The sequence below is a fragment of the Podarcis vaucheri genome (genome assembly GCF_965113315.1).
Source record: "Podarcis vaucheri genome assembly, chromosome: 12".
Lineage (NCBI taxonomy): Eukaryota > Metazoa > Chordata > Lepidosauria > Squamata > Lacertidae > Podarcis > Podarcis vaucheri.
The window spans coordinates 35,902,403-35,924,669 of NC_138750.1; the positions used below are offsets into that span (position 1 = coordinate 35,902,403).

Genomic DNA, 22,267 nt, shown 5'->3' on the forward strand with positions numbered 1-22,267 from the left:
GGCTAACCTGGTTGCAGGCAGTAACAATGCAGCGATGCAATATTGAGGGCAATTGATCTGATGCTAGCAGCCCAGGGTTGCTTGGGAATTCTTTAAAGTAAAAAGTGTGGTTTTGAAATCTGTGACTGAAATGGGCAGTTTTGAAAGGTTCAGTCCACCATCTTGTTTCAAAATGGCACCCAATTTTATCCAAACATTAACATAAACCTGCTCTTGGTTTCATGAACCATCACACAAAATTTGGTTGTGCTATCTTAAGCGGTGTCCAAATGGAAAGTGAGGAGACAACCTAAGGCAAAATTAAATTTTACAACTTTCCAAAAATTACAGTAGGAGCATAATACTATCCACCGTTCATCGCCATCATGGTGATGCTCTGTCTGTCTGTCTCTCTCTCTCTCTCTCTCTCTCTCTCTCTCTCTCACACACACACACACACACACACACACACACACCTTTCTGGCAGAATTCCATTCGGCTTGATTTGTGTGAATTCCAGCATGCCTTTGATAAACTGTGCACTTTACAGTGTAATGTTATCACAGTGTGCTCTGATGCCTCTGTCCTACTTAGCTGTCTTTTGCACTCCAGAGGTCAGAGGTCAAAGCGCTCCCTTTGACGTAATGCACAGTGACACTGAGAGCAGTTAAGGTGTACATCCAAGAGGAATAAAGCTTCGGAGGAGAGAAGGTGAGCTGGGGCCACCCCAGAACAAAGCAACAGGAGACAGAAACATGCTTGTGCGCCTGGGGGCACGAACAATTACATTTTTTGGCAGTTGCCTTCCAGTTGACTTTATCTCGCTGTCCCGGGAATACAGTAAATGCTGCTTGTTAAAAACCTATCAGATAAGAATTCCATGTAATTTCCAGCTCCTTGAACAGCCTAAGATAAGTGTTTCCTCAGGCTGGTTTCCCAGTTCTGAACAAATCCACATATGCTTACTGACCACCCACGTGCCAACGCATACCTGTTGCAAAATGGATTCGATTAAGACGCATAGATGCTAAAAAAATTCCCTTTAAATGTAGCTGTGGTCATATCTCCTAAGCATATTACCCCAAGGTCTGCATTATCTTCCTCAAGCAAGCTACAAGTTTGAGGTTCAGACAACGTATTTATTGAGCATTCATCCTGATATGCTTGCACAAAGCTTACATGGAGGTTAGATTATATCTGGTCTCTATTAAGCATTTGTTCCAATTTCTTTGCAGGGAGGTTATATGACAATGAATATTTATCCTGCATTCACCCTGGTTTGATTGTGGGCTGTTTATTTACCTTCCCGTTACTCGTTTGTTCATCCCACACTTTTCAATGCATTCCCCCATGACTTTTCTAACTAGAGAAAGTCCATTTCCTTTTAAAAGTGGATTTGTTGAACTAGGGTGACAGAGCACCTTAATTCACTGTGATTCCACAAGCCTTATTTCCCTGGCATGTGCTTGAATACCAATTTACACAGTCATGGCTTCCCCCAGAGAATCCTGGGAAGTGCAGCTTCTTAAGGATGCTGAGAGAGTTGTTAGGAGACCCGTATTCCCTTCACAGTGCTACAGTTCCCAGAGTGATTTAACAATTGGTCATTCTGACAACTGTAGCTCACGCAGGGAACAAGGATCTCCTAGCAATGCTCAGCACCCTTAACAAAGCACAGGATTCTTTGGGAGAAGCCATGACTGTTTGAACTGCTTTAATTGTATAGAGCAGATGAAGCCTTCAACTGATGGCAGCTCCCTAGCAGAGGTCTTTCACATAGCATACTACCCAGTTTATTAGTCTTTTAAAAATGGAGATATAATACCAGGAGTTGAATCTGGAACATGCAGGGGATGTATTCTACTACTGAGGCATGGTTCCTTTATCAAAGTCACATGGTATATATACAAATTGCAGAGCGACTTTGGCTTGTGGCAAGTGCAGTGACATGTTTTATTTTGCCGCCAATCTTGGGCCATTGAATATTATGGCATGTCACAAATCTCCCTCAGACAGCAGCTTGCCATGCAGCATTTGTGGTACTGAGGAAAGTGGTTCAAGAAACAAGTCTAAGAGCTTGGAACTAGTAGCCCTGTTTCGTTTCGTTTTCAGACTCTGCCAAATTATATGTACCCAAAGTTGGTGTGCTTTTGTAAACATAAATCTTACCTGAAGGGACCAGTCCATACAAGTGACAACCCGGTGCTTAGACCAGTGCTCATCGTAGAACTGACGGTTAAAGGAAAGGTTAGCTCCAGCTTGGACATCTCTGTATGGGTTTGAAAAAGAGTTACACTTAAACTTGTGGTTGGTTTACAATTCCAGCCTTGGCGTCAGCAGCTGGCATGCTAAGGCAGAGGCTCCAGTCACCCAGTTTGTGCCCACCACAGCTGACTCTTTCCCTGGGCTCTCAACACTTGGCAGCTGGTTCTGCAGGCCTCCATTTTGATTTTCCACAATGCCCTGGAAAACTCATAATGTCAGGTCCTCCAGGGCATTGTGGGAAATTAAAATGGTGGATCAAACATAAGAAGGGACCCACCACAGGACACTATGCCCAGGTCTCGCTTTGCACAATGCCAATTGTTTTAAATGATTTCCTATCATTTATTTCCCCTACTATGTTTCCTTAGCTAGTTAGTGTGTCTTCTCTGCACCCCACCCTGAAAACTATTTTGTCTGAAGTAGAAAAATGGAGCGGCAAAGAATATTTCCTCTTTAACATAGTAAATCCATCCCTGTGTCAGTGTATGCCTACTGTGTCAATGCTGCACCTGACCAATACCTCATGTTGTCCCCAGTGCAAATCCACATACATTATTCAAGGCATATAATTGACCCATGGGGCAGAAGGCCTGAAGCGACACTGGACACTTCAAAGCACCTGCATAGTTGTCTCTTTTTTTTTAGTTTGTTGCACCTGACTTTAATTGCGAGTAAGAGTCAACCTAACAAGACATTCCATACTGTAGGCTTCATGAATGAAGCTTCAAAACATACTAAAGAGTCAGGGGTGACCTCCAGCAGGTAGCAGAGGGCAGTAAAAATATTTCCCGCTGCCCCTTTGGAGACCCTCAATGTTGGTATTCCACTGCATATTTTGGAGCTAAACCCAGGGCTGTAGAAACCACCTCCAATGTGAAGCCAAGCCCCTTAAAGGATTGATTTTTTTGGTCTGTAACTAGGAGCTTCACATTAAGCCAACTATCCCTGGAAGAGGAACCTTAAGGGTGAACAGATGAATCATATTGCTCTCACACACTATAGCAGCTATCTGTTGTGCATACAATACTGCACCGCCACAACATTTTCAACCATAAAACATCTTGGGAGCCTTGGCAGAAAGGTGGTTTATAGAAATGTCATAAATACATGGATAATAAAAACAAGGGTTCAATAAAGAAGAATGGATTTCACCACTTAATCTAATTATCGGTCTTTAAAATGTATAAATTACCAGAGTTTGACACTCTGCCACGGAAATGGGCAATGTCAGGCCTGGAGTCCGAATGCAGCCCTTGATGGCTCTCCTTCTGACCTTCAAGACTCACCCCAGGCCATGCCCTTCAAAGGCCCTACTCTGAACCCTCCCTGACTGCTTTTGCCTATTCTTGAATTATGAGAATGCCTCTTGCCTGCCTAGATGGATGGAAAGATGTGGATGTCCATGTGAAGGAACCTCTGGCTTTTGCATGGCAGGACAATAGCATACTTTTGACATTGGCCACACCCACTACTAGCATATCGTTCCCCCCCAGGAAGGCTGCCCATGAGGGAATGTGTGCGCCTAGGACTGAAAAAGGCTCTTCCCTCCCACTCTAACACAAATAGTATCTATTTGTTTGTTCGCTTTTTATCATGTTGAAAATAATAAAATAAAGACTGACCCATCTTTCTCTTCCACATCTCTGCCACCATAGTCAAAGAAAATGTCAGAATCTTCAGCTAGCGCCCTCTCAATCACACGTATCGTCCGGTCAAAAAATATAAGGAACTCTTCTGAGTGGAGAATCTGCTGCTTTTCTTCCTCTGTCAGTTCCCTGGGAGGAGCTTACAAAAGCATATTGGCAGCGTTAAGCCCACAAGGATTTAAATATCTCCAACTGAATTAAACAAAGTCTTCAGGAAAGAAAGGAAATATTCCTATGAAAGCCATAGCAACGTTGGTAGGGTCGAGCGGTTTGCTTCCTTCTAAAGAATCGCTTCTGAATCCTCTCTAAATGGGCAGCTGCGTAATCTTAGAATGCAGCCTCTATACAGAAGGTAGCCTATATCGTGCATATTTATTATTCCGGAAAAGAAAATACTTAGGATCCAAAATAAAATAAACCCTACGTTCAGATTTCAGGAAACGTTTTTGACGGATGTATGTTGCAAAACTGAACTTGGAAAAGCATTAAACAGCATTTCACAAAGAAGTGCTCTTTTAACACAGAGACCAGTTTCAACCAAAGCTTTTAAAAAACGTTCTCAGCCTATTAAAAGGCATGCTTTACTTCACTGTATTTAGGTTTCTTAACATGAAGACATAGGACCCTTCTAGAGTAGGGTTCATTTGGTTTTTTGCATGTGTACTCTTTCTGTAACAAGTCACTGCCACGATAATAGCGCATTAGTGATGGCTTTATACTGGATCATCCACACATCATACTGCTTTATCAGTTGTTCTGTGACGCTTTCACATTGTTAATTGTATTATTGCCTTGGGGGGGGGCGGACATACTTGTGCTATAGTGCAACAAAAGTGCAGAACATTTGTGGTTTGGAAAGCTACAGAATTTAAGCAGGAAACTACAGGGCATGAACCTATTGCAAATGAAGCAGTGTGATTGCTCCAAAACCTCTGCAAGTACAAATGGTATTGAAAACTTGATTGCGTATAGCATCTCCAGCAACACCATGAGCTCAAATCATCATGAACGCTCAATCAAAAGGGCATCTGGAGGGGCCCTTAGGCCAGGATCTTAAGGGCCAAAAACACATGCGGGAATGTAGCTCAGTGGTAGAGCAAGTGCCTTTCATGCAGAAGGTTGCAGGTTTCAGTCCTTGGCCTCTCCAAGTGGAGCTGGAAAGATCCCTATCTGGGGATGCTATTTCTAGCAGATGTCATTGGAGAGGAAAAGATCCATCCCTACTTCACGAGAGCACACAACTTTCTTCTCTTATGCTCACCACTTCCTGAGATGATTGAACATGATGGGCTGTTTTCTGGTCCCTTATGTTTCCCTCTGCTGCAATAAAATAAAATGCCTTCTGTGTAGAAGTTTACAAGCCAATAAAATGAAATGAAAAGCAGCATACAGCAAGAAGGCAGCGCTTTCCAAGATTTACCCAGATTATCGTTTTCTATGAACATCTGTGAGATGCATCTATTCCGAAAAGGTAGAGAGTGGAGTTCTTGGGGAAACCCCGTAATGATGGAACCTTATTCCCACTGGGAGCCTTCTAGGCCCAATTTTCTGGCAGTGTTAAAAGACCTTTCAATTTAAGCACACAAGAAAATAGCAGGTAACCATACTGGTCCATGGGAGGGGAGGGGTGTGTGCAAAAGTTAACAGTAGGGTAATAGGTTTAAATGGCTTTATTAGAGCCAACTAAAAATCACAAAGTAGTGAGAAATCTTCCTCAGATTTCTCTACCTTCCTCAGAACTCAGAATGGATGCTAAAATGGAGAGTGAGGGTGGATAAAACGCTGTTCCTAGGCATGGTGGAAAAGTTCCAGTCTTCAGCTTGTAAGAGGAAGTAGAGGAGATTTTATTAGATGACAAAGGTTCTGTAGAACTGAGGTGGCATCTTCATCTTACAAAAAAACTGCCTAAGACTTCATTTTGGTTTGTTGTTGCTCTTATTTTTACTATGTATTTTGTGGTTTTTATATTGTAATTTTATGTTGTGAATCGCCCTGAGATCTGAGGATGAAGGGTGGTAGACAAATTTAAGTCAGGAATGGCGAACCTCAGCCCTGGAGACCAAACGTAGCCCTCAAGGTCTCTCTGTCCAGCCCTCAGGACTCGTCCTAGGCCACATCACCTCTCTATAGGCCTTGACTGGCCCTCCTTCTTGCTTGCCTGCGTGGAATATATCCTACTATACAAAGCGAATTGCTCATACATCCATTGCTCCACTCAGTTTTTGTGCTTTTGGCCCTACCCACCATATAGGACTCACAGAGAATGTGGCCCTCAAGCTGAAAAAGGTTCCCCCACTTGAAAAAGTTTCCCCACCCCTGCACAATGTCAAACCATGGCTTAGTGTGAATACACAGGGACCAAGAGAGTAGATCACAGCCATTTTGGTTCTCCTTTTCTCCTCCTTCTACTGTGTTGTATGACCAATGGTCAGAATGAAGGGAGAGCCACATAGGTTCCTGATGCTCATTCAGGGGACCCTACTGATAGGGATGGAATGACCTGCCAGTTCTGGTTCTCTTTGTTCCTCATTTTTCCAAACTTAAATTCAGTTCCTTTTAAAAAAGAAATCCTCATGAAAATTCACCAGCATTTTTGTGTGAATTTCTCCTAACAAGTACGTTTTTATATATAATTTTGACTAATGTACAAAAGGAACTTTCCCTGATATGGTGTGGTTTTATATGTTACTTCCACTAATATCTTCATTTTTATGCACCCTTTTCCCTAATATATGCATTTATGCAAACAATGCTTGGTTGGAGAACTGCATCACAAAATTCAGACAAGTGTGAATTTTGAAGGATGGCTAAGTTTCAGTTTGCATATTATTTCAGGAAGTGCAAATTTGATAGATTCAGTTTTAAATGCAGACTGGATAAAATACCTCCTCTATCCCTACCTTCAGTAGATGTTATCTTGTGGTTATTTTGGCTTCTTATGTTCTATTGTGTTTAATGGTGCTTACTCCTGAGTATATGAGAACAAGATTGCAGCCCTAGCCTAGCTTTGGGGTGAGAGGTAGAAGAAAATTTGCAATTCTTCACCCATTTTTAAAATACGTATGTCCAGAGGCTGTAACAGAAGCATAAAATATGACGGGTTAAAATCCAGGTCCTATTTAAGACTTTGGCAAAACAGCCTTTTATTTCACTGGAGCAATGACTGCATGCAATATGTAGCCAGAAACCACAGGGAACTATCTGCTATACATAAACACAAAAACATAATTGTTTTAGACAGTGTAGCAAAAAGTAAATGAGAAAGAAAGCCAGAAGACTCATTTATTACATTGCCCTAAAAAAACCAAAAAAAATTCCCAAGATAGCACTATGCCAACCCAGAATTTACATGATATTTGAAAATCTCATATTGTAGTTAGTCTAGGTGTTATAAATGTATCTAACACACATAACTACATAAAACAAAAAGAGGGATAAAGATGCACTGTCTTGGATTTAAATAACTGAGTGTAGTTTTTTGTACACTCGTTGAGACTTTATTAATTTAGAAGAGTTCTAACCAACAGCAATTTGAAAGTGGGCTACAGTGGTGCCTCGCAAGACGAAATTAATCCGTTCCGCGAGTCTCTTCGTCTTGCGGTTTTTTCATCTTGCGAAGCACGGCTATTAACGGCTTAGCAGCTATTAACGGCTTAGCGGCTTTAAGAAGAAGGAAACAAACTCGCAAGAACTCGCAAGACGTTTCGTCTTGCGAAGCAAGCCCATAGGGAAATTTGTCGGAACGACTCAAAAAACGGAAAACTCTTTCGTCTAGTGAGTTTTTCGTCTTGCGAGGCATTCGTCTTGCGGGGCACCACTGTACAACTAAAACAGTTTCAAAATTCACAGTGCAATTATTCTTTTTTAAAGGCAGGATAAATCACAATTAGCCAACTTAAAAAAACACAAATGCTGGCATTAGACCCCACGGAAAGCCTGGGTGAATAACCAGGTCTTGGACTGCTGTCTCATGGTGCTGCCATGTCACAGAGAAAAAGAGAGACTGGATGAAAAAGAGAAAGTGGATGGCACCACTGAGAAGGCTCCCGCCTGCCACGTTGCCAAAGATGCCACAGCCAAACCAACTCTGCTGGTAGATCTCAACAAATGGGCAGATCTATATGAGAGAAGGCATTCCTTGAGGCATCCAGGCCCAAGTTGTATATGGCTTTGTCAGTCAGTGCAAGTACCTTGAACCAGGCTCAGTAGCAGATAGCCAGTGCAGTTATTTCCAGATTGGTGATGTATGTTTGCAGTAAAGGTAAAGATAAAGGGACCCCTGATCATTAGGTCCAGTCACGGACGACTCTGGGGTTGTGGCGCTCATCTCGCTTTACTGGCCAAGGGAGCCGGCGTACAGTTTGCGGGTCATGTGTCCAGCATGACTAAGCCGCTTCTGGCGAACCAGAGCAGCGCACGGAAACGCCGTTTACCTTCCTGCCAGACGTGCTTTCGAACCGCTAGGTTGGCAGGAGCTGGGACTGACCAATGGGAGCTCACCCCGTCTCGGGAATTCGAACTGCCAACCTTCTGATCAGCATGCCCTAGGCTCTGTGGTTTAACCCACAGCGCCACCCGCGTTTGCAGTAGGTCACCCTAAAAGAAACATGTCTGCCACATTCTGCACTGGCTGCAGCTTCCTGAACAGCCTCAGGGGCAGCCCCATGCAGAGTGCATTACAATAGTCCAGTCTAGAGGTTACTATGAAGCAGCAGGGCAAGGCTCTCCCTGTCATGCCATGGTGTTTGTGAAGTCCCAGCTTGGTGCAGTCAAGGTAGCCTTGGCGTGAATGTTGAAGCCTCCCAGAATGATTGTGCTGGGATCCTCCAACATCACGCCTGAGACTGCCTCTGCCACCTTGTGTAAGGATGCCCCTGGGCAGCAGGTTGGGTGGTATACCAGCAAGCAGCATCTGTCTTTCTGGTCCAATGTTGGGTACAATTCCTCAAGTCTTGCACTGGAGCAAAAAGGTAAAGGAGATAGGATTCCTAGGGGTAATGGTGACTCCTGCCCCAAACTTCCAGGTTGGACTGATCCTGCATCAAATACCCAGCTGAGCAGAGCTGAGTCAGATCAACTCCACCCACCTTGTACAGCCAAGTTTTGGTACTAAACGCTGTGTCAGGACCCTCATCCACAATCAACCGGAAGTGTTCAAGCAGATCAACCAGAATATTAATAGTCCTGCTCACTTTGCTAACATTAAATGTAGATTGATGAGGTTTTAGGGATTTATTAGAGCAACGGTGTTGGCAGGATGGGCTAGCGAGTTACATAGCGTTACTAATTAGTATTTTGTTTTCTAGGAAAAAAACTATGCTCTCTTTAAAAGTTGCCCATATACATAGCATTTTTATTCACATTGCTTCTTAAAATGATATGTTGGTGTGACTTGAACGATCTGAGGTTCTTTTAAGTAAAAAGGAAAAAGAAAGAAAAGTTCAGCTCCCTGAGCTATAACCAGTTTTTAGCCCAGAGCAAATTTTTATGGCTGGGTTATAAAATCCTTCAAAAACAAGATTCATAATGGAAGTGCTGACACAGGCTTCAACTGCTATACAGAAGTGTGAATGGCGCCGCTATAATATCTATTAAGGATTCTTTAAAAGTTGGGGGGGTTGGGGGGGAATAGTGTCTCTTGCTTTGCATAAAAAAGAAAAGAAACCAGAGGACTTTATGCCAACATAAACATGCATTTAACCCATTATATACTAATTTGCAGGAAAGCCCTTAATTCTGAATAAGCATTGCAGAACCCAGTACCAACAGGAAATGTTAGTCTAAATTCCTGTTTTGCCTCTAACATGTTTTTAATCACTTCCATGAAGCACGCATGAGGGTTACAAAGTCAGAAAAGGAAGGGATTGTATGAGGGAAGCAAATGTGATTATGCGATAAAAACGAGAGCGGAGAAAAATGGAAACCTTCGTAAGGAAGACTCCTGGTATTGGTATTTTGTCTTAGTTATTTCACATGCTCAGGCTGCTGTCCTATTCACAGTTGCCTGGGGGTTAAGCTCCCTTCAACTGACTTCAGAGTTAATGTGAGCAGGGGGGGAAAGTTGGTTGCTTCTAAAATTATTTGGCTTGGCCTATGCGGCAATTCCAATAGTTCCAGAGCTAAAGCTGCTTAGTCTTGAAGGAAAGGCACTCTGCACATGCTCAGAGAAACACAGGAAGCTGCCTTACACTTAAGTCAGACCACCAGTGATGCATCAAGCTCAGCGTGTACAATGATTGGCAGCAACTTCCCTGGGTTTCAGACAGAAGCCTTCCCCAGACCTACCTGGAGACACCGGCGAATGAACCTGGGACTTTCTGCATGCAAAGAAGATGCTCTGTCACTGTGCTACAATCCATCTATCTTTTTTTATGGTTGCTGCTTCATATGAAATGAGCTCAGGCCTTCATAACAGAAGCCACAAATGGTTCTATTTTAATTTGCAATCAATTCATTAGGAGCGCTGCAGTTAGTGGATATTTGGCGTTTCACCTGTCTCCTCAGAACGACAAAAGTACCTTTTAAGTGTTTATGCTGTCAGTCTCAATTCATTCTCCCTCCCTTCTGCTCCTATGATATTAACACTCTCGCAAAGTGCCGTCATATCTGAGTCAACAACCGTGCTTCCTTCAGAATTCTGTGGTTTGAGTTCCTCAAAAACTGTTACTATCAAAAACCCGAAAAAAACACCCTATCCAGCTACCCTTTGCCTCAGACCTGGCTTGACTAGACAAGAAGAGGAGCCAGTGGCAACATGAAGCACTTCTCCTAGACTAAACTATAACAAAGAAGGAGTTGATGTTAGTTATGGCTCTCCTTCAAATTCAACAACAAAAGTATACAAAGGGCGCACTTGCAAGCATGCAAAAAAAAGCCCACTAAAATAAATATATATCTTTCAGGAGTCTATTTAGTTTGGCTTTTAAAAGTATTCGCGCATAATCCACAATGTCGCCTTCCAGAGATATCCAAATTAGGGCTGCTTTTATGTGGCAACAGGAGGAAACATGACACAGATCTCAACCAAAATTGAACAGTGGATATACCGTATTTCACGGCATTGTTCTTGCTGCTTCCTAAGCCTGATTGCTTAGCCGGCTGGTAACAAAGTGGGGGAAATTTGCTAAATGTCAGTTTAGATGGATGGATTTGACTAGTGCCCCTCCACCCTAGTCACTAGTGTTGAAGGCTAAAGTAGGGAATGCAGGAAACTGCCTGATATCTGTTCAATTTGTCCCTCTGTATAGTTTTGTCCCTAGTATAGTTTTCACTCTCTCTTGATGGCTCTTTGTGGTCTCAGGTGGGGGTCTTTCACATCACCTGTCACCTTAAAAAAAACCACTTTGGAAATGTCAGAACTTGGACCTTGAAGCTTTTTATGGCAGCGAGATGAAGAAGAAAGGTCTTCAGAAACATTCATAGTTGTGTAGAAATGGAAGTCATAGCAAGTGCTACGTAACTGGCACCTACTGAATTTATTGAAGGAGGCCCATGGCTCAATGGTGGAACATCTGCTATGCCTGCAGAAGCTTTCAGGTTCAATCCCTGGCATCTCTGCATATGCCTGGGTGCCTGAAACCCTAGAGAGAAACTGCAAGTCACTTTAAATGATATTGAGCTAGATGGACCGATGGTCAGTACACAGCCGCTTCCTGTGATCCATCAAACTGTCAAAGGTACAGGATCCCTGCCTTCTTTGGAACATAAGAGCATAAGAACATAAGAAGCGCCTGCTGGATCAGGCCCATGGCCCATCTTATCCAGCAGCTTGCTCTCACAGTGGTCAATGAGATGCCCTTTGCGTCGTCTCGCCGCTTTCTATACGCAAAACATGCACCCTACTGAACTACAGACCATCTCCAGTCTCCAGTGCACCCTGAGCCCTGTTCACTCATTCTTTCCACCTACCCACATGTAATTACCCTTGTGTGAGGGGGAGGGGATGGAGGTGAGTCCATTGGGATATCCCCCTGCCACACGTTCCCCATTCCTGAAGCTCACCCCTCCCCCTCTCAAATAGGCATCCATAAGATTTAGAACCTTGATCTTCCAGGGTTCTTAATTACGTGGAGAGCCTAGTCAAGGAGGGCAGGCTCTCTGTTGTAGCTATTCAGCCCCCAACATATACATGGGGGGAAACAACTGGATGACACAGGGGGGCTGCCCTGCTTAGTTGACCTCCCTATGTCTAAGTCACTGCCGCTGGGGAACCCTTGAGAGTCAGTCCTACTGAACTCAGTAAAACAATGATTACCATATTTTTCGCCCTATAGGACGCACTTTTTCCCCTCCAAAAACGAAGGGGAAATCTGGGTGCGTCCTATGGGGCGAATGCAGGCTTTTGCTGAAGCTTGGAGAGCGAGAGGGGTCCGTGCGCACCGACCCCTCTCGCCCTCCAGGCTTCAGGAAGACATCCGCAGCCTAGGCAGCCCTGTGGGAGGTCCCGCAGGGCTCCCCACGCTGCGGATAGCAGCCTGCCGCCCGGCGGGCGGGGCACCCTGAAGCAGAGCGCCCCTCGCGCCGGGCAGACATCGGCCAGCCCCACAAGCTCAGGGGACAGCAGGGAGGCGCAGCGCCGCCATCCCACTATTCCTCGACCTGGTTTGGTTTCCTCGACCTGCTTTTGGGGGGGGGGAATAAAGGGAAAAAAAATTCCTTTATTTCCACCAAAAAAAACTAGGTGCGTCCTATGGGACGGAGCGTCCTATGGGACGAAAAATATGGTACATCTATATCCTGTCTTTACTCCAAAGAGCTGATGCTAGTCTACATGGCACTCTCCCCCCCCCCCATTTTACCCTCCCAAGAACCCTGTGAGAAAGGCTAGGTTGAGGGACAATGACTGGTCTAAGATCACTCAGTGAGCTTCATGGCTGAAAGGAGATTCGAACCTGGGTCTTCTCAGTCCTAATCTGACACTAACCGCTACTCTGCACAGGCTCTTTTGACTTCTGTCCAAGTAAAAATGTCTCAACTGTAACCGTTCTTTGGCTGCAACCCTAAACATGTGTACTAGGAAAGAAGTCTAGCTGAACTAAAAATATTTAGGGCTGGACTGTACATCTATTCTTAGACATAAGAGCCCTAAAGGTCTGCAGAAGTCACAAGCAATGCAATATCATTGTTAAAAGCAAATCCTAGAAAACAGTAATTTCCACTTCACCTGCTGTTAACTTTGGCATGTATTAGCACACTGCAGATGGCAGTCCTGGGTAGATGCTTCAATAATGTCTACATCTACATACCTTCCTTCACGTCTTGCTTCTTTTCTTGAGTTTCTATCTCAGAGTCATTCTGTGCTTTTGGTTCAACCAATTCTTCATCGTCTTCATCCTCTAAAGAGAAAGAGAAAAGAAAGGAGGAGAAATTGTGAAAATTAAGAATTCCAGGATATACCAAGGTTTTCTTCAATGCTACTTTTGTACAATAGACAAATGGACAAGCAACAGCAAAAGTGTAGCATTATTTGATTCTGCAGAAAATGCAGATAGTGCATTTTATTCACAACTCTTTGACTCGTTCAAATTTCATTTATCTGTTTTTTTCCTACTTTTTATCGTGAATAGGGACTTCTCAGTGGTGTTTCCTACCCTATGAAATTCCTTTTTAGCAGAGAAATGGCTCCCTCCTTTGGTTCGTGCTTTTAAGAACGTTTTAAAAACTCATTTTGGCTTTTAATTGAAAGCTTTTCTTGCATAAGCTGTTGCTGGGGTTTCTGCTGGGGTTTTGCTAAATTTTATTAGCTGGCTGTCCTATTGAGATTCGTATTGTATGTTTTAAGTTTGCTGTTTTTAATGGAATCATTTGTTAGATATACTTTAAAATATGCATTAAAACAGAACTTGTTTTTAAATAGATTTTATGAGGAACGGGGATGGGAAAGGCTTAGTGAAACCATGCAAAAGTGCTGTCACCTAGCCCTACTCAGTAACAGCAGTGGCTGGCAGGGGGGAGTTGCATTGTTTTACCAGGCTTCCTAACATGGAGATCAGTGTCAATAACCGAAAGCAGGGGAGGTGGCAGGAAGGTCAGTGCAGTGCAAGTGCAGTGGCAGGAGCATGTGATTGGCACTGCTGCTGCACCCACACTGTGCCAACCTCCCTGCTGCCTCCCTCTCCTCCTCTTGGTTACCAGCAGCACCTTCACATTGGAAAGTAATGTAAGCAATGGAACCCTTCCATACTCTGTAAAAACCACACCTCTAAATCAGGTGAGACTACAATCAGTTCACTTGCACTACAAACTCAAAAACGGCTGCAAACCAGCTCTGGGGGCTGGGGAATGGGGCTACAACAGGGAAGACAAAGAAATGCAATGGTTTGGGCAGGACGATGGAATTCTCATGAGTGAGCCAACTCTAAAGGAAAAAGAGCCCTATGAAAAACTCTGGAGTGTCTTATACAATTACCTGTTCATGCCCAGTTGAGTCTCTGGAGTCACACTGCTCAAACAACAGCCCACCAGGCCACATCACAGCAAATTATTTTTGAAGCTCTGCAAAGTTAGAAAATCCGTTTGTGATGTGTGCCGGCATGGTGGTCTGCTGTTCAAAGAAAATAACCCTAAGGCCGCAATCCTACTTACTTAAGGAGTAAACTCCCGTGAACTACGCATGATCTGATTTGGAGTGGACGTGCACTGGGTTAGTTCATTAATTCTGTGTGTGAGCTCTTGGGTGTGTCTAGGCTTTCTGGAGGCAAGTGTGGTCCTTGCATTTGTTCGGTTATTTGCCCACCAAAGTCCAGAAAAATAGCTTGCAAATATGCTGAAGCAGAAGCATGAGAGACGTTGGCTGCCATAAATCTGCAAGATATTCTTGAGCTAGTCACCTGTTCCATTCTCTTCCCTGCAGCAACTTTCCATCTCGGATGACTTAAGCTTGACTTGTTCTCCCCAGAGACATCTTTGCAGCCAGCAAAGCGGAGCAGCAGGGGGAGAAAAAGGCATACGCGTTTCAGCTTGGCAGCTACCCTACTAATGGGACACCTGTTATTTAAACACCTCATTTCCAATTCAATTCTCACCAGATTAATTTGTCTTTTGACCTACAAGGAAGGGTTAAATAGAATCCTGACCCCCAGGTCAGATGCCACTGGCAAGCAAACAGGCATGGCACAGTTCTGAAAAGTCATCACCACTCGATTTGGAGAACGCGGCAGCCATGAGATGCATTTGGGAGCTTTAAGAACAGTTCAGCATTAATACGAATTTAATGAGCGCTGAAAATTGACACATGTCAGCTACCACTAACAGATGTTTCACTGGCCTTTCTTGACCTATGCAAATCTCTCCACTCCTGCTTCTCCTTCTCCCAAACCCCACTCATGGAGTCTTCCTTTTCCTGTCATTTGTGTTGCAGTGTGTTTGCCTTAAGCTACAAAGGACCTGAAAATCCAGGTCAATGTACAGCTCCTCGAGGGTGATGAAAAACACCCAACATGAGAAAAAGCCGCAGAAATCAAACTGACCAGCTAGAAGCACCCATAGGGCACAGCTTGGGAGGGGAGCAGGATTGCTTTCCGTGTGGGAGATGCCAGGTTCAAAACAATGCCCTGACGTGCCCAGTTCAAAACAATCACAAATTGAAAGTCTACTGCAGGTATAGGCAAACTCGGCCCTCCAGATGTTTTGAGACTACAGATCCCATCATCCCTGACCACTGGTCCTGTTAGCTAGGGATGATGGGAGTTGTAGTCCCAAAAACGTCTGGAGGGCCAAGTTTGCCTATGCCTGGTCTACTGGGTGGGTGGACACTGAGTGGCCTAAGTAGAGAGAGTAGTGGTGCAGATGGACCAAAACTCTGATTCTACAGCCAGCAACATCATATGTTCATATGTAACTCAGAGCCTTCTTGCATGCATGCATGGCAGTAGTGTGGATAGTAGCTATAAAAGCAGGAAATTCTCGCAAGCAGTGAATGCATAGGTTAGCACTGAGTTGCAGGTCTCAACCATGTGACCAGTTAACACAAGAATCGGGCCTGACTTTCCACACATATCCAGAACATGTGTGTATGGAAGGGAGGGCCATGGAAGGCCTTTGCCCTCACCATATTCACATCCGTTGGTCTACTAAGCTGTGGCAACATCGTATGATGATATACTGTACTTCCTGTCAAATAGATTAAAGTCATTTGCATACTGAAAATGAAGGTATTGCTATTAATAATAATATTGGTACTTTTAATAATAATAATAAACTTTTATTTATATCCCACCCTCCCCGGCCGAAGTCGGGCTCAGGGCAGCTAACATCAGATACATAACATTAGTATCAAACAATAATTAAATTACCTCCTAAAAGAAATTACCTCCTTTATCTGACAGAAAGTCTCCTGGTTCATTAGAACTTATTTCCAAGCAGGTTTGCAAGAGGAAAGTCTGAGTTGATTTTGATGCATAGTTTGTACACAATCTGTTTGGGGGTTTTTTTTGCGGGGGGTGGGGATTCCAAAGTCATTTCCATCTACTTGCTTGGCAGTCATTTATCTAATGTGATTGGCTTTTTCAAGTTAGCAAACTTGTGGCCATTGTTCTAATTTGTTGAAGGTCTGAAATGCACATATTTTTCATGGTACGTGAACCATTTCTCTCTCTGCTGCGATTTTCCATCTCAAAAGTGAAGCATATTTGTGTGCATTGGTAATAGACCTTCTTTTATAACTTGATTTTGAGTCATTACCAAGAGTCTCCCATATCTGCATATACTATCCATCAGTTGGCTTTAAGTAATCCTTAATATGTTTCAGTTCAAAATGGGGAGGGTCCCTGGTGGCCAGAACAATGCTCCTATTTAAGCTACATGCTAGAGATCCTTCTAAGAGACCTGTCTGCCTTTCACTTCAAAGGGATGGATTTATAACCAGGTTTTCATCTCTAAAAGAAGAAACCAACTTCCTCTACTGCTTTCTAAATTGCCACCAACCTTTAGAAATTGCAGCTTATTCCAGTGCAATCTATTGCAATATATTGGGATTTACCCACAAAGATTTCTGGCTGGTCATCTGCCATGGATGCTTTAGATTCCTGCATCGCAGAGGGCTGGATTAGATGCCCCTCGGGATCCCTTCCAACTCCAGAAATCTACGATTCTGTGATTCTATAACCCTATAACTGCTCCTATTATTTCATAGAATCATAGAGTTGGAAGAGACCACAAGGGCCATCGAGTCCAACCCCCTGCCAAGCAGGAAACATTTCACACACATTTCATAGAACTCACCCTAGTCAACAAACAATGGGCCTGACAGGAGTAAGCATGGATCGATGGTACCAAATGGTATGGGAAACAGCCTTACTAGAAAAATTAACCAATAAACTGAAACTGACACAGGACAAATGGAAGAAGAGGCCTTCACCCCAGTATGGCTCCCCTTTATCACACACACAACCCAACGACAAAAATCCACCAGCAGCATACAAATCAATATGGCTAACCTGATCCAAAACACCCACCCACCCCACTCACACATGAAAACAAAGACCGCCACAGCCAACCACAAATGAACAACCACACCCTAGGCCAACCCCAACCTCTCTCACCACCGAAGGAACACAAGTGAACAGCAAAGAACCTGCACAAGCAATGCTGACACCAAACCCCACATATATTAAGTAAAATAGAAACATCGCCACCCAACCCCAACCCCTCCGATCTTTCCCCCCCCCCTCCACCTCTTTCCCCTTTTCTTCCTAATGTCTCAACAAATGAAACTGATTTGTTAAAATGTTACATGGGGGGGTGGAAATATGAGAGAGAGACATTGCACACACTTTTGTAAATCAAGAAAATCTTTAATAAAATAAAAACAAACAATGGGCCTCCTAAGCTCTTTGTTCCAGAAACCCAAGATTGCTCCTTTGTCCTAAGCCATGGTTTGTTTTCATATTACATGCAAACTTGGCCAAATTAGGCTTGGCGCTGATCATGGGTGTTATAATGACACTTCATTATCACATGGAAGTGGCTAATATGGTGTCCTTACCTGGATGGGGCAGGATCTTAGCAAGGTCAGGGCTGCACAAGCACACCAGTCAAGTCAACCCAGTGCTCCTGCCAGCCCCAATCTCGCCACCTCCTTCCCCATCCAGGTAAGTGGCAGTGATTCCAGTGTCAGGAGGGGGGCTCCACATCACCAACTCACCATACCAGCTGCTCTTACTACCATATAAAGTGTGAACAAAAGACATGGATGTAGCATGGACATGTAAGCGAGCTACCAATCAATCAAGTTCCTTCACGGAAAATGCATAGGTTCGCAGTTACATGTGTCTGCTGTTCAGCTTCCCGTTTCAACAACAGAATGACACCAATGGCTTCCCATAAGGCATAAAATGTAGGGCTGCATTAATCCACTTACTATATCTGAATTTTAACTGTGTCCCCACCAGCCTAACATTTGAGATAAGTATCACTTCAGCACTAAAATGCCCTCTTCCAATTCAGTTACACTACAGGAGAAAAATGAGAACATAAAGGGGAAAGAACATTAATTATCAAAATTACATCCCTCTTATAAATTCCTTGAAAACAGTTTTCTTGCTTCTTCTGGTAGTATGCATACCATGGGCTACAGTTATTTCCCCCTCCCCAACCCCACCGTTAAAAATAAAAAAGTATTTTCATTGGGACATGTGGTTTTCGTTTTTATGTAGTTGCGCTCTCGTTGTTCAACCAGTTTACTAAGCGGCTAAATATTCGTCTAAGATTTATGTAAAGCAGACCCCCCTCGTTGCTGATATATGCACTACCAGCTCAACAGCTATGGCATCTGTTGCTCCCTGGAGTTCGAGATTTACACCTCCTTGGATTTGCACCTCTGAGGCTAGTTAAGAGATCATAACCCCTGTGTATGGGTTTATGTATCAAGAGCCATGCTGAATTAGACTGACAGCACCATGTTTCAATCTGTATAATTACAAATGATCCCCCTCCCTTATTAATAACACACCTTTAAAACAATGGTATGTTAGTAAATCAAAACAAACTATGGATCTTGCGGTATGAATTAGGGCTGTGTTTGGTGGGTTAGGAGGACAAAAGTGGAGTTGGCTACATGCTCCAAGACCAAGAAGCTGTGGAAAGTTAGGAGAGAGTGGCTTTTGCAAAGGCTAGAAGCAGGAAGGGAGAAAATGTGTGCTCCTTAGCTTCCACAAAAGCAAGTGTCTTTTGGGAGGTTTTTCATTTATTCATTATTACAATTATATCCAACGTTTCCTCCATAAAGCTCAAAGTGGCATATTCAGTTCTCCCCCCCCCCCATTTTATCCTCACAACAACCCTGTGAAGTAGGTTAGGCCAGGAGAGTGTGACTGGCTTAAGGTCACCTGCTGAGCTTCATGGCTGAATGGGAATTTGAACCCTGGTCTCCCAGGTCCTGATTTAACAGCCTAACCAGTACACTTCACTGGGTCTCCATCTTCAAGATAATTACAGGCCTCATGGAAGCCTCCAGCTTGGTGCAGCCTGGAATCTCAATTTGGGCCCCAAGTTAAACCCATCTGGTGGCCAACACACCCATTCTAAAGACCTTCATCATCTTGCTTGACCTGAGACACGGTGCTATTTATTATATTTTTATCTGCACAAAATTCAGGCTGGTACATATATGATGCCCCTCTACGTTACCCTCAGTGATAAAATGGGACATTTAAAAAACAGTTCCCATAATGCTCTTGAAGCAGTGCTATCTCAGGTGTGCTCTGTGGGAAATTCAGGAAACAGTTGAGATATAGCTGGATCTAGACTAACAGTGCAGTTCTAATGATGTCTTCTCAGTAATAAATCCCACTGAATTCAGTGGGGCTTGCTTCTAGTAAGGAGAGGTAGGATTGCAGTTGTAGACATGCTTTGGGTAGATCCACTGAAGTCAATGGGACTTATCATGATTAACTGAAGTTCCAAGGATTTCCATGGATCTTCTAAGTAAAACTAAGTCTCGATGCGATCCAGAGCTTCAAGCAGAGAGATAGCTCATTCTTATGCACACCTTACCCTAGTATATGCATTTTGGCACACATCACGGGGCTAGAGAGGTACACTGTGAAATTCAAAGAAGTCCACATTTTGAAGGGTGGCTGTGTTTTGTTTCACATATTGTTTTGGAAAGTGCAAAGAAGGTAAGCTTGCCTTTCAATGTGAACTGAAACCACTTTCTTCCCCAATCCTATCTGGCACCACCCCAAAGCCTGTAAAAAACACACCAAGTACTTCAGAATGAAGTTGCAAGGTGGAACATATTTATGCAAAAACAAAACAAACAAACCCCCAAACCATGTTTACATATAGTTCATAAATTTCCACAATTTCCTCTGAGTTCAGAATTTGTTTCCCCAATGCAATATTTGGGATCTCTGGATGCAGAGTGCAAAACAAGCCAGTCTATTTGCAAACAGTTTACTGAAACATTTGCCATGCGCTGCCTTGTTCAGTCTCTCACAAAGTTAAATTTGCTAAACATTACTCTCTAAAGGTTACCGTATGTGCTATTTCTGGCTTGTGGATTCTCAGGCCTCCTGGTGTAGTATTTCTCATTTCCATCTCTTGGTTTTTTAGCTTCACCACTGAGCGCTGATTTTGTGTTTGCAAGTCAGCGTTGTTTTCATTGCACTCAGCCACTGCCCTAGAAAGGCAGGTCTTATTTTTCCGTTTTGTGACAAATGATGGAGTATCGCAGCCAAATGGCAAAGGGAAATGCCTCTGAACGTTTTGTTTATGATTTTTTCTTCTGGCATCTCATGATGCCCTGGGGCTGGCAAAGCCATCTTCACGGCCTCCCTGGCTACAAGTTGTTGTACTGGTCCAACTATTCTGTTTGGGATAATGCTGCAATATAATTATTTTCCTACTAATTAAACATGGAGGGCAGTCTGTATTTGTTATGGAAGGAATCTGTCTAATCCCAGAAACGAATTTTCCTTGACCCAAGTGAATTTTGCTTGGTTGCAGCAAGAGTCTCCACGTTCAGCATCCTTTGGCTATCACCAGCTTAGACCAGCCATATACCTTTCTTCTAGAAATGTTTTTAAAGTGTTCATTAAATCCCTGAGCTGAAAATGCAAATAAACCTATTAAAGCTGATCAAGCACATATTGTCTTTATAAAGGAACTCAGATAAACCTAATTGCTTGAGCAGAGAAACAGGAAGCCTTCCAGAAACAGGAAGCCCTCCTATGCTTCCACCTGCTCAGGAGTCACCAGCCACCAGCCTAGAAAGTTTAATGGGGCTGCAGTTATGCATATCAGTGCATCAGAAGGTTGCCAGCATCCTGACCCTTCATTAGGGGTCCATGGTTATTATTCATATTATTTCACAGCATTTATGTCACTTGATTGTAATAAAACCTCAAGGTTATGCACTTCAGAATTACTTACACAGCATTCACTGAGACTTGGGTAGTGGTGAGGCACTAGGGATGAGCAACATGCCATTTCAATAATGCTGAATATGTGTTGCCGTGAAACCACATCAGGACCAAGTGCTGCAGAGTCTCCAGCCTTGCACTAATCGCCGCCACATGCTTATAGGAACAAGGGATGCAGAATATTTGTCCATCTAGTTCAGAATTGTCTATACAGTGGTACTTCGGGTTAAGTACTTAATTCATTCCGGAGGTCCGTTCTTAACCTGAAACTGTTCTTAACCTGAAGCACCACTTTAGCTAATGGGGCATCCTGCTGCCGCTGCACCACCGGAGCACAATTTCTGTTCTTATCCTGAAGCAAAGTTCTTAACCTGAAGCACTATTTCTGGGTTAGCGGAGTGTGTAACCTGAAGCGTATGTAACCTGAAGCGTATGTAACCCGAGGTACCACTGTACTGACTGGCAGCAGCTCTCCGTAATATCAGGCAAGACAGTCTCTCCCAGGCCTACCTGGAGATGCCAGGGATTGAATCTGGGACCTTCTGAATGCAAAGCAGATGTACTACCACTGAACGACAGCCCTGCGTGCCTGAACTTACACAAACCTGAGAATTCTCACATCATTGTGCTCTTGACCTCAGACCCTGTACTCCAAGATGTAGCATTTTCTCAAACTCTTACCAGATGTATTTGACGGCCAATCAGCTCAGTGCCCACGTGCCTTTTGTTGCAATGCCAATCAGCACGTGCCAATTGGCGGAACACAAAGATGGAGGACTGTTGTCAGGCCAAATGCTTCCTAGAGCCAGCTGGATGGTTTTCAACGGCCCAAGTTTTAAACCCAAAATAAGAGGTGCCAAAACTCATCAGCTTCAGGATCATACAATATTTTGTCATGTTTCCAACTCCACCAATCACCATGCCATTCGTTCACTAGTCATCGTAGCTGTCGTCACACAATCAACACAGGGGACAATACACATAGAGAATATAGGAAACCTGGCTATTTATTTA

At 43.6% G+C, this 22,267-nt stretch overlaps 1 protein-coding gene across 6 annotated transcripts in view; it reads right to left on the reverse strand.

The window, feature by feature from the left end:
- DYNC1I1 (dynein cytoplasmic 1 intermediate chain 1) overlaps positions 1-22,267 on the reverse strand; it is a 228,944-nt gene that overhangs the window by 91,397 nt on the left and 115,280 nt on the right. For all 6 annotated transcript variants that reach the window (XM_082193927.1, XM_082193928.1, XM_082193929.1 and 3 more), the window contains 3 exons: positions 13,136-13,225; positions 3,867-4,029; positions 2,149-2,248 (listed from right to left, as the gene is read on the reverse strand). In XM_082193927.1, the coding sequence (XP_082050053.1) occupies positions 2,149-2,248; positions 3,867-4,029; positions 13,136-13,225 (353 nt within the window). The remainder of the gene's footprint in view (positions 1-2,148; positions 2,249-3,866; positions 4,030-13,135; positions 13,226-22,267) is intronic.